General features: G+C 38.1%; 2 protein-coding genes across 2 annotated transcripts; both read left to right on the top strand.

Moving 5' to 3' along the window:
* Positions 1-1,178: 1,178 nt before the first annotated feature.
* LOC124120381 (C-type lectin domain family 4 member E-like) lies at positions 1,179-5,530 on the top strand. Its single transcript, XM_046483192.2, has 3 exons — positions 1,179-1,416; positions 4,656-4,838; positions 5,209-5,530. The coding sequence occupies exons 1-3, from the start codon at positions 1,179-1,181 to the stop codon at positions 5,424-5,426; spliced, it is 639 nt and encodes a 212-aa protein (XP_046339148.2). The 3' UTR covers positions 5,427-5,530.
* A 10,889-nt stretch (positions 5,531-16,419) lies between these two features.
* Positions 16,420-17,210, top strand: LOC124120374 (C-type lectin domain family 4 member E-like). Its single transcript, XM_046483184.2, has 2 exons — positions 16,420-16,579; positions 16,940-17,210. Exons 1-2 carry the CDS (start codon positions 16,444-16,446, stop codon positions 17,152-17,154), a joined length of 351 nt encoding a protein of 116 aa, XP_046339140.2. The 5' UTR covers positions 16,420-16,443; the 3' UTR covers positions 17,155-17,210.
* Positions 17,211-17,700: the final 490 nt, after the last annotated feature.

Here is a 17,700-nt window from a genome sequence, read left to right as displayed (position 1 = left end):
CATTAAGGGACATGAATTGTGTTGGGTGGGTAACATGGAAACTTGTTTCTCGTGGTTATGATAAAAGTCTCTATTGTCACACACACATGAAGGATTGGTGTTTGTTGTCTTTACACATCTTTTCTCAACGTTAAAAACAAATTGATTAGGTAGCATCTTAAGATGGTGGTCAGCTAAGGTGACGCAGTTTGACAAGAAATATGTCAATTGTTTAGTGAGCCATCACATCTAACAGTAGTCTTCAAAGGAATAACAACATCAGATCAAATAGAAGTTTGTTTTGATCTGAAATTGGATTGGATTTTAATAATATTATGACAGATCGCGTTCCCAAGTGATAAGATAATGGGACATGGTCAACTCAAAAACACTCCAACCATTTACAAAATATGATTGACCCGATGGGTCTGCACCTGGTAAATGTGTAATAAAATAACAAATGACACTTCTGGATATTGTACTGCATCAAGCATTAATCCATTGATACTTCCGTCATCGGATGTTTTAAACTTGATGGCCACCACAACTGTGTGGTGATGACAAGCCTCCTTTGCAAAAACAAACACAGTAAATTCTGAAGGAAACCTGGTATAATTTCTCATTAAACCATATTACTTTGCGATTTACTATTCATGATTCGTAAATCTGCATCTTAAAATTATTTTAAAGCCAAGATTTCCCGGATTTGTCATAGAAATAGTATGCAACTATGATTTAAAAGTTCAACTTTACGACATTTGTGTTGGCTGTGGACAGCACACTACAGTACAATGGCTACCCATGTCTGTGTTTGCTTTGCGAGATAAGATGCCGTATTGATGGTGAGAACGAAAAGGGAATTCCACAGTGAAGTACCTAAGCATCATGCTACTCCAGGCTTTCCAGCCTAAAAGTATGATTCGGAGTCAAGTGTATTGTAGTCCCGTGAAAGATTAATCCATACATTTCCGAGGTCTTTGTTTACTGGACGATGTTTGTATAGTCATGGTACATAAATAACTTCAACAGAAAGGAAATGTAGCTCAATAGAATTGATCAATTGATTAATTTTGCAGAATCACATCCAGGCACACTTGACGTTTTGTACTTTTTCATCACTGTCGATGGTGTTACTGATGTAAAGTCTGCCCTTGTGTCAGCCCTGTTATTAACCCCAGGTGGACATATCAGTAAACAACATGGAATGTTCTGAAACGACCGTGTCCTCGTTATCTACTGGTCAGATGCCCCCGTCCCTATCCCCAGGGTCCCCTGCCTTGTCCAGGGCAGACTGTGTCGCTATGTGCTTCTTCAGTGCATACTGTACCACAATGTTCTACAACGAGGAAACCAAGTCTTGTCATCTGATGGAAGGCTTCAATCAGACACAGCTGGTTGCCACCTCCGAGCCAATTGAACACCTGGTGTTGGGTAAAGGTAAGATTTGTGATCTTTCATCGTTACGTGTGTTCATAAGGACCTACAATTCAGGTATGAAATAGAAGGAACATCGAGGATATGGCATGTACAAAAAAATAGATAAAATACATGAACTAATCTGTACCTTAAGGCTGTCTCTGTGTTATTTCTTTGTAACTATTTTAAAGTCTCCATGTTAGTACAAGGCCGATTCCTGCCTGACTGTTTTCAAATATATGGTATTAATTTCTTTGCAATGTAATTGTTTGGCATGTAAAAACTATTCCACTCATTATCCACTTAAATATGCGTATAAGTTTGTTTGCTTACCTATTTCTTCGAACATGATTGGACATATTGGTAGTAACAGCCAAGCAGTAATCTTAACCTTTCTATAAACAACCACAGTTCAGCATAATAGCTCTGTTAATGATTAGTGCCATCAATAATGGATAGAACATGTATAATTTCGCTAAACTTAAAAGAATCCTTCTAGGCATTTTCAGCATTTTTTTCTAATCAGCATAGAACATGTAACCTTCCATTGATGGTAACACCTATAACACCCTGCTGAAGATTCAGTTGATAACCTCCGCTTTAGAAGGATTGAATATATAACATTTAACAACGGATATATAGACAATAATTTACGAGTGACGAGGAATGATGATTAACTGTCCCAATTGAAATTAATGTTTTACGTCCCGAAACTTGCAGTACATTGTTTATTATTATACAAGATTTAAAATATCAAGCTAAAAGGAAAGACATAGTTTATTTTTATAACAGAGGCAATGTCGCATTTAAAAATATTAATACGTGTGTGAATCAACACTAAGATTCAGCGAATGCGAAATAGTTCTTTTGAACGGTGTTAATTCTTCGACAATATAAGCAGTATAATGTATTTTGGCGATAAATATAGATTTTGATTCGTGTATAATATAACAAGAATGAATTTGATATGACTTGGCATTATTCTTAATGAAAAATTTAAACACGTGTTGTTCAAACTGTATGCTAATTGCTTTCGGTCGAAGTTGTTCCGCCACTCGCCTCAACGTCGTGTGCATCAACGTCAGTCCTGGTCAAAGTCACTTGCTCTCATAACTACCCAAAGAAAACAAACTCTTGTCGGTCTGCATATTCTCAACAAACTGTAAATTGATTCTGCAACGAGTAAGGATTGTTTTGACAGAGTTTTTCAAGTGAGCATATGTCTTACTTTTTCTGTGGTTATTCTCTCCCCTGCTGTCATCGAATTCGTTTTCTACCGTAATTATGCTAAAAGGTATCATGATGTTCTTTGTATTATTTCTGGTATTTCTTCCATTTAGTTTCAATCGAAGGGCTTGTCGCTCACAATTGTCAGTTTTGATCACAAAGACGTTAAAACGGTTTAATGACTATATTATGTTCACTATTCTTACTACCAAATTTCCCTTAAAGTTCACAGGATCTTTCACTTGTATCCGGATACGAATGTAAACATTGTTGTTTACATGCAAGGATAGCAAACTATTTATTCCATCAAATTGAATGTACTTACAAATCTTAATTAGTTTTTATGTTTTGTTTATCACATGTTTGAACGATATTTTATCTGGATCAATAATGAATATGGTTGAAATGGACATGTCTCGTATGGCAAATTTGTTTGCTAAAAGAATTGACTGAACATGATGAAAGGGAAAAAATAGTTCCGGAAATGGGTTCTTAACCAATGAAATTACAGGATTTCTAATTCAGCCAATCGACATGAAGCGAACTTGAGAGGTTAAAGGAGAAAATACTACCCCGCATCTCCCATCCTATATTGGTAACAAAATCTGTAACCTCACACGAAACATTGAATCTTCAGCTCACTATTAGGAAAGATTGTAACCTACTAGGGTCGATAGTGTAGTGCCGATTACCAAATTGAAAATATATGTTTACTCTGTACGTTACATGTTTTAGTGTGAAACCAACAAGTAACCAACAAACAGTATGCAATCAACAAATGTATTACAAAATTCACTAGTTTAAAAAATCAGTACTTACTGCAGGACAATTACAATGGCAGTACACAATAAGATGACCGTGGTCAGTATCAAATACCCAAAAAATAGTGGTGATAGCAAAAGTCAGTGATAACAATATATTCGCCCAGCAGTGGCAGTGGTCAAGCTTCCAAGAGTGAATGTTTTGGGGAATCCGAGGTGATAAGGGATTTTCACACGAAAGCTGGTCTTGATGTCATGCAATGTGAGAGCTGAAACAGGCACGCGCCCGCTCCACTTATATAATCCAACTAGCTTCCAGAACTTTCCACACAGTGCCAGACCAGTCTAGTGTCACAAGAACATCGCAGAATATTCCACATGTTGACATCCATCCATGTTATTCCGGAAGTTTACACATCACACGAAGCATCTGAATACAGTAATTTCTTCACCACTGCCTACATTAAATGTTACGACATTCCTGACAACTAATCATTGCTAATAAACTTCTATATATAAGTTTATATATAAATCAAAATGGTTTATATATATAAATCCAAAGGGTTTATAAATCTAAATCATAGAATGGGATAGCTTCGCGCCTTTGATAGTGGAAGTAAAACGTGTCTTTCCAGAGGCATATCAGAAGCCGAGCTGTCAACCAGAAACACATGCATTGAACCGTAAATTTTACCATGTGTGAACTGCTCTTTTTCTGCATTGTATTTTATATCTACCTCACGTTCATCTCGTATTTCACGCACGCTAGTGTTCGACACCAATCATGAAAATGTATGTCCCGTCACATATGTATCTTACCCCTATATTTTATGCAAAGTCTCATAAATGATCAATGTCTATCTCTTATGTAACGATACGTCAGTGGTCTGCACCTTTCTAAGATACCACAGGGCGGTCGGGTAGCCTAGTTTAAACGTTCTCTCGTCACGCTGAAGACCCGGGTTCTATTCCCGATATGGGTACAATGTGTCAAGCCCATTTCTGGTGTCCCCCGTCGTGATATTGCTGGAATATTGTTAAAAGCGGCGTACAACCAGACTCACTCACTCATATACCACAACGCATTAATGTTCTACAACTATGTCTTACGGCATGTCACGTCAAAATCATATACCTACATGTATGTCACGTCATGTTAATAGTTTATACCTATCTCATATGTTACATACAGTTTGTGCTTTATACCTTTGTCTTATGCACGTCACGTTAGTGTTCTACACAAGTCTTGTCATTGTTCGTTTTGTGTTCCAGCTCTATGTCCGCTCGAGTCGGGCTATCTGTACAGCCGGAGACTGAACATGTGTTACAAGAAGCACACCGACCTTAAAGTGTGGCCTGACGCCAAGACAGCATGCTCAGCAGTGGGGAGCTACCTCGTCATCATCAACAGCGCTGAACGGAACCAATTCATGTACGACATTGCGGCAGATATTGGTAGGTCACGTGTAGGATGTTTTATGAGTCAGTGAATCATTCAGTCAATGGTGAGTGAGTCAGCGAGTGAGTGAGAGAGTGAATCAGTCGGTCGGTATGTTAGTCAGCCTGAGGTACGATAAGGCATACTCAACCAAGTCACACATAATAACCACCCAATCCTCACAAGTCGCCCATTTGTGATTAGCCTATTCTGCCCTAAAAGCACCATAAATGCATATGTGGATAGAATAAAAAATATAATAATTTCTTATTTATGTACGAGAGTCCTGACAATGCACTATTTCAGCCGAGCTTATGCAATTGTTGGATCAAGTCTTTTGTCTATAACTAACATTTAGTAAATGTTTATTAAACCGATCTATTACAGGACCGTTTTGGACGAGCGGGAATATAATGGGATCATCCTGGAGATGGGGAGACAACTCTTCAATTGCTGAGCCCACATTCTGGAGCCCATGGGAACCCAACATAGATCATCCAACCCACAAATGTCTCACCTTCTGGGACCTGAGCCTCCCCAACAGCTGGCACGCTGGTGACTGTTACATCCATCCAATGGCCTATGTCTGTGAAATATCTATGTAGACAGTTGTGTTTTGCTCCATGGACATTCGTGAATGTTTTCAGCAGGTTATCATATATGTAACAACTTCAGCAGTTATACTGGCATCTTGTTAAAAGCAATAACACACTGCATATATACATATAATGATATCATCCAGTTATCGGTTTGATCAATATGCTTGTATTAGAAAGGTCCTAATATCCGAATACGTCGACACACTAATTAGGTTGAGCTATTGGTTAGGTTGATATGTCAGATGTAATGTTGACCTCAAACATAAAAACAAGATAGTTTGTAAGTGCAAATTGGTGAAATAATAAATAACGCCGAACAGCGAATATATTGTTATAAAGATGTATACATATATTGATATCTGAACTTGTTATCACAGACCAAGGTAGCTTAGTGCCGTTTTAATGCACATTGAAGTGAAACAGAAATCCTTTTCAAGCGATAAAAGTGAACTCGCCCTTGAATGGATTTTCAGTTCAATTAATTGCACATTCTATCTTCAAAGTAAAACTAGTTCTTAGCTATGTGCTTCTACAAAATGGGAATGCGACAAGTAATTATAATTCCATTTGAGTAAATTAATTCATTCACACGCACCGACCGTTTTTTCAAGTTATGTTAATTAAATTTTCGTTGTGTTCATTGAAATTCCTACATTCTGATTAGCTGAATTGGTCACGTGTTATTGTATTCGTTTCCCAATGAATGTAAAAACTTAAGCCACCGAAGCGAACTACTTTTATTACTATGAAATGACGGTGAAATTACAGTCGAGGGAATTCCCTTTCTGCTCACGTGTATCGTTTAGCGAAATTGATGCATATTCATTGTCCAAACAACCCTTTGAAACCGAAGGCCGAGAAGGAAAGAAACAGCAAACGTGCAGGCTCGCTCGCCAGTTTTTCCCCGCTCGTTTCGATCGGTTCCACAACTTTCATGTCTTCGGGTTTAAGTTCCTACTAGCATGTTTCCAACTGTGTCTTCCCGTTCTCAGGGAAGTTATGTTTGAAACTGGCTGTAACTGGCCATGTCATTTGAAACAGCCGCCTTCTCCCAGACACATTTGTTTCCGGCTCGTTACAGTCTGAATGTTGCAGTTCCTCTCGCCTCTTGCCTTCATTGAAAGGTTTTGTGAACATTGTTTTAATCTTACTCTGCGTTGATTGGCTACTGAATTCGTAGGCCAGTCAAGTTATGTGCATAAATTAAACAGTCACCTGATTCATGTCACACCACAGAATGTATTCTTACACTTAAATGTTTATCAGTCTCGTCATGTTTGTCTGCTATACAACTGTTTTTGGTTAAATTATTGTAGATGAAAACCTGTTTTCGTTGTAGAATTTAATTATAAGCATTGACTGTGTATTTGTTTCGTTTCATTGCGGTATAAATCGAAAAACCGATGTGCAAACTTTTGTAAGAATCCACTAAGCAGATTCATACAATTTGCACATCTGTTTTTCGATTCATATCGCGGATTCATACAATTTGCACATCTGTTTTTCGATTCATATTTCAATGAACTGAAATACAAACACAGTCAATCCTTAAATAAACGACTACGTCCATAGCACAAGCATAGCACAGATGTTTATATTATGTCACTTTGAAAATACTAAAGTGTTGAAGCGCCATAGTTGCATGTGATTTCAACATATATGAAGTAGAGGTTAATTCCTTTGTGGTCTTTACTTATTTCGTGATAGGACTGCCAATTTGATGAACATTTGCGATGAGGTGTTTCAAAATAACCACACAAAAGATCAAGAATTTCTGCATTATTATTCCCAAAAGTAATGAGGCATGTCTCCAGTGATGTTCCATACACTGCAATAAAGTACCGACGTTCTGTTTGGATTAGAAAGACAAACGTGATATTGATCGAAAACTGTATTATATTCTGCAATAAAGAGTGTCATATAATCTGTGCAGTCTGGTAAAATCAGAAGCTGATAGCACACAGATAGGCAGACAATACATGCAGATGAATCATATAAAACTTTTATAAAAATCGTGATGAGGCTTACTCTTTTCGCGAACACCTGGTGTCATCACTGCTTTACAGAGGTCCATTCATATAATTTCCACAGTTATCTGCCCTTTACAAGTAGAATTTGTTTCGGCACAAATTATAGGATGGTTGTTCTCTTGCATTCATAATATAGATCTACGAGTCAATGAAAGTCACGTGCCACAGCAGATATTAACTTAGCTCAATCGAACAGCTATTTTGTACATAGAAAAATCAATTTATTTTATTTTTTTCATAGTCGGCAAGATAAATTTGTTGTAGCAGTATCACTCATGGTATGTGTGTTTTTATCCATTACTCGTGGTATAAAACCTAACGCGGGACGCACAAAATCACACTACTACCACACTACTACAATCAGTACAGTGTTTTTGCATGCTTTCAGGGACGGTCGGGTAGCCTAGTGGTTAAAGCGTTCGCTCGTTACGCTGAAGACCCGGGTATGATTCCCGATATTGGTACAATATGTGAAGCCCATTTCTGTTGTCCACCGCGTTGATATTGCTGGAATATTGCTAAAAGCGGCGTAAAGCCATACTCACATTGCATGATTTCAGGGTACGCCTACTTTCGTCCTGGTATAGATGTCAGCTGTGTGAGAAATATGGAATATTTTATTCATTACTTGCCGTTTATAACATTTATTAAAATAGTTCACTGCCGTGTGTGAATAGACAGACATTGAGTTCAACAGAATAATACTTCAAACGCATTAAAAATTGACACATACTAATTTAACACCAGACAATGGCCTCCCTTTAGAATTCAGGGATCCGTCCCATAAAGCTTTTGTAGCACTTACGTGATCGTAACTCCCATATTTTAACAAAAACAGTAATTGTCGTTGCGCTTTAATCGCTTTGTAGAACGGGGTTCAGCACCACGAAGTTTACAAACACCTCACAATATACTATGGCGTAATTTGTGAAATTTGTTGCAATGTACACTGGCGAAACACTGTGCAATTCCAGCATATTGTTATTAAACAGTGGTTTCTTCAGCAGGTGAGTAATAAATCACATCTCTCCATAAGGTTCTCAAATAACGTATTATTAGATAAAATCAGCAGCTTTTGATTTGACTATTTGAGTGATACACAACTTGATTTCAAATGTACTATTTAAAGATGAACTTGTCGCCAAACTTCAGACTACAGCGGCGGACACAATACCAAATATTTCACTAATTTCTCTTTTCTGACTTTTGCCTCCCGAATGAGGATGATATTAATACAGACGAAATGCGCCAAACCAATGAGCAGTTTGAATGGCCTAAATACATGTTAAGTGTAATGTGTATGACTTGGGTTGTTGCAGTGTGTGAGCTGACGGAGTTGACCGTTGCTCTATCGACAACCTGGCCCAAATAATGTGATACAGCTGCAGTATTTGTCACGACTGTTTTGTTATTCCCATGCTGTTATAGAAGAGTATGTCTGATACAGTGAAACCCCACCAATCGGGACCGAATTATCGCATGTATATATGTAAACCGGACCAACGAGGTAGCACTGCATTCTAATATTTGATTAATATAATACTTTTTAAAGACATGTTAAAGAGTCTTAAAAAGTACATATTTACACCAAAAAAATCATATGTGATTTCATTGTTGTTTTTTTATAAAAAGCATCAGTAAACTGCCCTGATCCCACAGTCAGCATATTGAAATCCCAGCTAAAGGCCCAGCTGTAGCTGTGACGTCATAGTAGAGAGACCTCCGCTTTATTGTTTCGTCGACATCGCATTAATCTACATGACAATGAAGTGCAAAACTGGGTATTGTGTGGTCGTGGGGGTGGACTAGTTCATCAAACAAAAGTACCAAGTGTCTTTTTTCTTGAAATTTCCAAGCGAAAGGCCTATTTTGCGAGGAGGAATGTTGGGATAAAGCGTCGTCACCATGGAGGAAAATGGAAACCGACTGGACATGGACATGCTTTTTTGTGATTCTTGCATTTTGAGACATTTGTCTATGATATCGATCCACAGAAACTAAACGAACTTGGTTACGAAAATAGATTTAGCATTCACTGTTAAATATAATCCATGACTCACTCCCCTTACAAAGGACCATGCACAAGGTAACATATTTGGCACAATTTTGGTGTACCTTAATTTACATATTCAGTTCATGGTCTTGAGTACATGATGCTGTTGTCTGATTCTGCAAGAAAGGTCTCTCTTACTTTATTCACAAAACATGCAGGATGATATTTTTCTACATTTCGTACGTTGCCAAACGAAAACAGTAAAATTGTATATATATATTACATGTTGTCGTTGTACAAAGGTATTGAAAACTGTTCATGGTAATGTCACATAAGGCCACAAGGTGGCGCTGAACTCAGTATCTCGTGTGACCACCCCGGGCAGCATTCACGGCTCTGCATCTCCTCGGCACTGAATGGATAAGTGTACGAATTCTGTCCTGCGGAATTCTGCGCCATTCTGTTTGTAACGCGTTGGCCAGTCTGCGGCGTGTTAAGACGTTGACGTACACGTCGATCGAGCTCATCCCAGAGGTGTTCGATTGGGTTGAAATCTGGAGATCTCGCACGAGCTGTGTGCGGTGGAGCGTTGTCCTGTTGAACCAGCTCCCTCTGGTGGTCAATGATTGGATGAAGGTGAGGTTGAAGAATTTGATTTGGTGTACATTCTGAAAAATGATAATGTGACAGGTAGTTTTAGTGTGATATTATCACTTATAGTTTATTTATTTGTTGTTAAATAATTATTTTATCATTCTCTTTTTAATATAGTCCATGTTAAATTGATTTTACAAGACGAGTAGAGTCACTGTGCATGGAGTAAGCTGAATGCCTGCCACTAATATCCCTATATATTTTGTAAATATATTCTCAAGTTAAAACAATCAACACCCGATTACATGGTATATGGTGAACTAGGGAGGTATCCTCTCAGCATTTTCATCAAGACAAGAATGATCTCATATTGGTGCAAGCTAACATCATCACAAACTAGCCTTTCTAGTGTAGAATGTAAACTTATGTTTCAAATGTCCATTGCAAATCCAGATTACCATTTCCCACTAGTAGAAGAAGTAAAATGTATTCTTCAAAATATAGGCTTTAATTACATTTGGTTGTCTCAAACCTTTATTAGTACCGCTTGGTTGAAACAAAATGTGAAACATGTTCTCATTGAAAATGTTCTGCAAAGATGGCGAGAATCAAAGGAAAATTCATCAAAAGGTTTCTATTATAACATGTTTAAAGAGTTACCATCCCTAGAACCTTATTTACTAGAACTACCAATCACCTTACGCATCTCTCTTGCTCGTTTCATAACAGCAAATCATAGATTACCCATTGAAACAGGAAGATGGTTTAATATTGTAAGAGAGGAAAGAAAATGTACATTGTGTAAAAAATTGATATGTGATGAAATGCACTTTTTATTAGAATGTCCCAAACTCTCAGAAATTAGAAACAAGTTTTTGCCTCATTACTACTGTATGTATCCTTCTGCCATAAAATTCTCGCATTTGATGTCCATTACTTATAAGCCTAATCTATTAAAACTGGCGAGTTATATAAGATCATGTATGGAAATGTTCCACTGACCTGTTTTCTTCTATTGTATCTAATTCCTATATCCAATTACATCTCTGTATCACTGCCGTGATTTACGAGAATAAACATCATTCATTCTATTGATCAATGAAGGGCATACATGTATTACTAAAACTGTTTACACGGCAGTATTAACTGAACTAACAATCACTAGACAGTACAATTTTATTACAAAACATTCATTTGTATAGAAAACAAATTTAGCTTTAGTCCTATGCTAATTGGTTGGCATCAAGAAAACACAATTAACAACGTTTAGAAAATGCTGAGCGTGTATCTACACCTGGAACATTTTTCACAAGAATAACTGTATTTACGAATTATTTTTTAGTGATAACCATCCATTTAATTTACAAATGTCAGGATAACGTTTAACGCAAGATTGTGTTCCCCCGTGTTTCCTGTTGACATCAGTTTGATCGTCTTCACTTGGTAGATCTTCCTCGCTTTCCTTGCTACTGGCAAGACTATTATGACTGACTAACCACCATCTTCCCGCGGCAAGGGAGTTAACTGACTTTAAAAGTCCAGTTTCCACCCTTGCCGAACTGGGCTGGAATACCTGTGCTCGACCGTAGCGCCACCAGTGGTTATTACGAGTTATGTCCCGTCTACGTCTTCCTGACGTATCACTTGTTTCAAACAAAATGGCGGCGCCCAGTCAAGACGATCTGATCGATAATCAAGATCTATATTGTGATAAAACGGGTCTTACATTGCGAAGTGCATCAAATCACGTGAGCACCTTGATTAAAAGCATGAAAAGATTGCGAAAATATCTGTTGACAACGAGTTGGGTGTTCACATACCTTGCAAATCCTGCAATCGGCCGAAATCTGAACGACATTTTACGAACCGGATTTCGATTTCGGTGCACGATTTCGATTGGACTATGCATAGACTCGTTAGTCCAGCCAAGATGTAACTCCATAATACCAGCCAAGTTCGGCAAGGGTGGAAACTGGACTTTTATAGTCAGTTAACTCACATGCCTCGGGTAAATGACGAACCACTGGCTCATGTCGATATGTGTAAGGTTCACTGAGCGAAATTTCAACGTTTTCATCGATGACATTGTCAGTTGATGCCATAGCGAACACTAATAATCTACCAAACACAATACAGAAACAGTGATCGTCTGTAGGTCAACTCTCCACTCTGTCATGTGATGACAACTCTGCTAATAAGCGCTCGGTAGTTTCCGGAATATGAGTAATTTTAATGGTTTTTTTGTCACAAATATATTACTTTCGAATTTTCTCCTTCAAGATACTTGTTTCAAAATGCTTTCTAAATGTTTTAACAAATATTGATATAATCTGACATCTATACCAGGAAGAAAGTAGGCGTACCCTGAAATCATGCAATGTGAGTATGGCTTTACGCCGCTTTTAGCAACATTCCAGCAATATCAACGCGGGGGACACCAGAAATGGGCTTCACACATTGTACCCATGTCGGGAATCGAGACAGGGTCTTTGGCGTGACGAGCTAACGCTTTAACCACTAGGCTACCCGACAGCTCCGAAAGTGTAATGAGAGTAAGTTGCATGCAGAATCATTTAGTTTTATGCACAGTCATGTTGACGCATGTTGTGGTATATAGAGTGATGCAGAGCAAGAAAATATCTTGTAGTGTCCTGTGTTGTCATGCAGTGCCATGAAGCAGTATCTAGTCTCAAGTTGTCATTAAGGGTTGTGTTAGGTGGGTAACATGGAAACTTGTTTCTCATGGTTATAATAAAAGTCTCTATGCAGGACAAGTGTTTGTCGTCTTTACGCATCTTTCTTCGCAGTTGAAAACAAATTGATTAGGTAGCACCTTAAAATGGTGGTCAGCTAAGGCGTCACAGTTTTGACAAGAAATATGTCAATTGTTTAGTGCGCCATCACATCTAACAGTAGTCTTCAAAGGAATAACAACATCAGATCAAATAGAAGTTAGTTTTGATCTAAAATTGGATTGGATTCATAATATTATGACACATCGTGTTCCCAAGTGATACGATAGTGGGACATGGTCAACTCAAAAACACTCCAACCATTTACAAAATATGGTTGACCTGGTGGGTCTGCAACTATGATTTAAAAGTTCAACTTTACGACATTTGTGTTGGCTGTGTACAGCACACTACAGTACAATGGCTACAGTACAATCAATGTTTGCTTTCCGAGATAAGATGCCGTATTGCTGGTGAGAACGGAAAGGGAATTCCACCGTGACGTACCTACATGTAAGCACAATGCTACTCCAGGCTTTCCAGCCTAAAAGTATGTTTCGAAGTCAAGTGTATTGTAGTCCCGTGAAATATTAATCCATACATTTCCGAGGTCATGTTAGTTTAGTTGACGATGTTTGTATGGCCATGGTACATAAATAACTTCAACAAAAAGGAAATGTAGCTCAATAGAATTGATCAATTGATTAATTTTGCAGAATCACATCCAGGCACACTTGACGTTTTGTACTTTTTCATCACTGTCGATGGTGTTACTGATGTAAAGTCTGCCCTTGTGTCAGCCCTGTTATTAACCCCAGGTGGACATATCAGTAAACAACATGGAATGTTCTGAAACGACCGTGTCCTCGTTATCTACTGGTCAGATGCCCCCGTCCCTATCCCCAGGGTCCCCTGCCTTGTCCAGGGCAGACTGTGTCGCTATGTGCTTCTTCAGTGCATACTGTACCACAATGTTCTACAACAAGGAAACCAAGTCTTGTCATCTGATGGAAGGCTTCAAGCAGACACAGCTGGCTTCCACCTCCGAGCCTATTGAACACCTGGTGTTGGGTAAAGGTAAGATTTGTGATCTGTCATCGTTGCGTGTGTTCTTAAGGACCTAAAATTCAGGTATGAAATAGAAGGAACACCAACGATGTTGCATGTGCGAACAAATTGATAAAATACAACTAATCTGTACACATGTACCTTAAGCTGGTCTTTGTGTAATTTCTTTTGTAACAACTAGTATTTAAAAGTCGTCATGTCAGTAGATGGCCAGTTCCTGCCTGACTGTTTTCAAATATATGGTATTAATTTCGTTACAATGTTATTATTTAGCATGTAAAAACTCATTATCCACTTAAATATGTCATTAAGTTTGTTTGCTTACCTATTTCTTCAAAGATGATTGGACATATTGGTAGTAACAGCCAAGCAGTAATCTAAACCTTTCTAAAAACAACCACAGTTCAGCATAATAGCTCTGTTCCTGACTAGTGCCATCAATAATGGATAGAACATATAATATTTTGGCAAACTTATAATTAAAAGAATCCTCCTAATCATATTCAACATTTTTCTAATCAGCATAGAACATGTAACCTCCCATTGATGGTAACATCTGTAACACCCTGTTGAAGATTCAGTTGATAACCTCCGCCTTAGAAGGATTGAATATATAACATTTAACAAGGGATATATAGACAATAATGACGAGGAATGATGGATTAACTGTCCCAAGTGAAATTAATGTTTTACGTCCCGAAACTTGTAGGTCATTGTTTTTTAATTACCTATTGGCAAGTCTTAAAATATCAAGCTAAAAGGAAAGACACAGTTTATTTTTATTACAGATGCAATGCCACATTTCAAAATATTACAACGCGTGTGAAACTGCATTGGATTCGTGGATTAGTTTTTATGTTTTGCAAGATAGCAGACTATTTGTTCCATCAAATTTAATGTACTTATAAAGCTTAAGTAGTTTTTATGTTTTGTTTATCGCATGTGTGAACTATATTTTATTTGGATAAATAATAAATATAATTTTTGAATGTTTTTAGTTGAAAATGACATGTCTCGTATGGCAAATTTGTTTGTTAAAAAGAATTGACTGGAAATAGATAACGGGAAAAAATATTTCCGAAAATAGGTCCTTAACCAATGAAATTACAGGATTTCTAATACAGCCAATCGACATGAAGCGAACTTGAGAGGTTAAAGGAGAAAATACTATCCCGCATCTCCCATCCTATATTGATAAATACAATCTTTAACTGCACACGAAATATTGTATCTTCAGCTCACTATTAGGAAAGATTGTAACCTACTAGGGTCGATAGTGTACTGACGATTACCAAATTGAAAATATATGTTTTCTCTGTACGTTAAATGTTTTAGTGTGAAACCAACAAGTAACCAACAAACAGTATACAATTAACCAATGTATTACAGAATTCACTAGTTTAAAAAATCAGTACTTACTGTAGGACAATTACAATGGCAGTACACAATAGAGTGGTAGTACAACAATCAATGGCAATACATATTATGATGACAGTGGTCAGTATCAAATACCAAAAAAATAGTTGTGATAGCAAAAGTCAGTGATAACAATATATTCGCCCAGCAGTGGCAGTGGTCAACCTTCCGAGATTGGATGTGTTTGGAAATCCGAGGTGATAAGTGATTTTCACACGAAAGCTGGTCTTGATGTCATGAAATGTGAGAGCTGAAACAGGCACGCGCCCGCTCCACTTATATAATCCAACTAGCTTCCAGAACTTTCCACACAGTGCCAGACCAGTCTAGTGTCACAAGAACTTCGTAGAATAGTCCACATGTTGACATCCATCCATGTTATTTCGGAAGTTTACACATCACACGAAGCATCTGAATACAGTAATTTCTTCACCACTGCCTACATTAAATGTTACTAAACCCAAAGGGTTTATAAATCTAAATCATAGAATGGGATAGCTTCGCGCCTTTGATAGTGGAATTTAAACGTGTCTTTCCAGTGGCATATCAGAAGCCGAGCTGTCAACCAGAAACACATGCATTGAACCGTAAATTTTACCATGTGTGAACTGCTCTTTTTCTGCATTGTATTTTATATCTACCTCACGTTCATCTCGTATTTCACGCACGCTAGTGTTCGACACCAATCTTGAAAATGTATGTCCCGTCACATATGTATCTTACCCCTATATTTTATGCAAAGTCTCATAAATGATCAATGTCTATCTCTTATGTAACGATACGTCAATGGTCTGCACCTTTCTAAGATACCACAGGGCGGTCGGGTAGCCTAGCCATATTCCCGATATTGATACAATGTGTGAAGCCCATTTCTGGTGTCCCCCGCCGTGATTTTGCTGGAATATTGTTAAAAGCGGCGTAAAACCAGACTCACTCACTCCTATACCACAACGCATAAATGTTCTATAACTAAGTCTTATGGCATGTCACGTAAAAATCATATACCTACATGTATGTCACGTCATGTTGATATTCTATACCAATCTCATATGTTACATAAAGTTAGTGCTTTATACCTATGTCTTACGTCACGTCACGTTAGTCTTCTACACAAGTCTTGCCATTGTTCGTTTTGTGTTCCAGCTCTATGTCCGCTCGAGTCGGGCTATCTATACAGCCGGAGACTGAACATGTGTTACAAGAAACACACCGACCCTAAACTGTGGACTGACGCCAAGACAGCATGCTCAGCAGTGGGCAGCTACCTCGTCATCATCAACAGCGCTGAACGGAACCAATTCATGTACAACATTGCGGCAGATATTGGTAGGTCACGTGTAGGATGTTTTATGAGTCAGTGAATCATTCAGTCAATGGTGAGTGAGTCAGCGAGTGAGTGAGAGAGTGAATCAGTCGGGCGGTCTGTTAGTCAGCCTGAGGTACGATAAGGCACCCTCAGCCAAGTCACGCATAATAACCACCCAATCCTCACAAGTCGCCCATTTGTGATTAGCCTATTCTGCCCTAAAAGCACCATAAATGCATATCTGGATAGAATAAAAAATATAACATGTACAAGTGTCCTGACAATGCACTATTTCAGCCGAGCTTATGCAATTGTTGGATCAAGTCTTTTGTCCATAACTAACATTAAGTAAATATTTATTAAACACATTTCTATAACAGGACCGTTTTGGACGAGCGGGAATGTAATGGGATCATCCTGGAGATGGGGAGACAACTCTTCAATTGCTGAGCCCACATTCTGGAGCCCCGGGGAACCGAACGATCATCTAACCGAAAAATGTCTCACCTTCTGGGACCTGAGCCTCCCCAACAGCTGGCACGCTGGTGACTGTTACTACCATCCAATGGCCTATGTCTGTGAAATATCTATGTAGATTTGCACAGTTGTGTTTTTGTTTTGTTTTTGTTTTTTGTTTTTGTTTTGAGTGTGTGTGTGAATGTGTGTTTGTGTGTGTGTGTTATAGTGCAATCTGATGGAATAATAAATAACGCCGATTGTATTGTTAATTGTATTAAAGACGTCATATATCCATAGAAATATCTCTGATAGTTGTTCTGATAACAGGATATAGTTTCGATGGATTCCCCAAAGATTTCTGTTTCGAGAGGTTTTACCTATATACTCCAAGGGTGAATGAGTGAGTGAGTGGGTGAGTAAATATTTATTTACGTCGCATCAGCAGTACACTCTTAGGTAAAATAAATTGCTTTATTACTTTCCCGTGAAGAGATCACCCGTTTAATAAACATACAGCTGTATTATACATTGTGTAATACCAAAACGAGTGCTTATGTACTCTCGGAACACGTTTCACGAACAAACCTTGAAAGCTCTCGACATCCCTTGGCTTATTCAACGATATTGCATGTGGAGTTGAAAGATCACTGAGAGGAGCTTATGCACACTCGATGACCCCGGT

This window comes from Haliotis rufescens, unplaced genomic scaffold (assembly GCF_023055435.1).
Source record: "Haliotis rufescens isolate VD_foot unplaced genomic scaffold, xgHalRufe1.0.p SCAF_8, whole genome shotgun sequence".
NCBI lineage: Eukaryota > Metazoa > Mollusca > Gastropoda > Lepetellida > Haliotidae > Haliotis > Haliotis rufescens.
The sequence above is the reverse complement of the archived record's forward strand: the minus strand, read 5'-3'. Positions and strand labels throughout refer to the sequence as shown.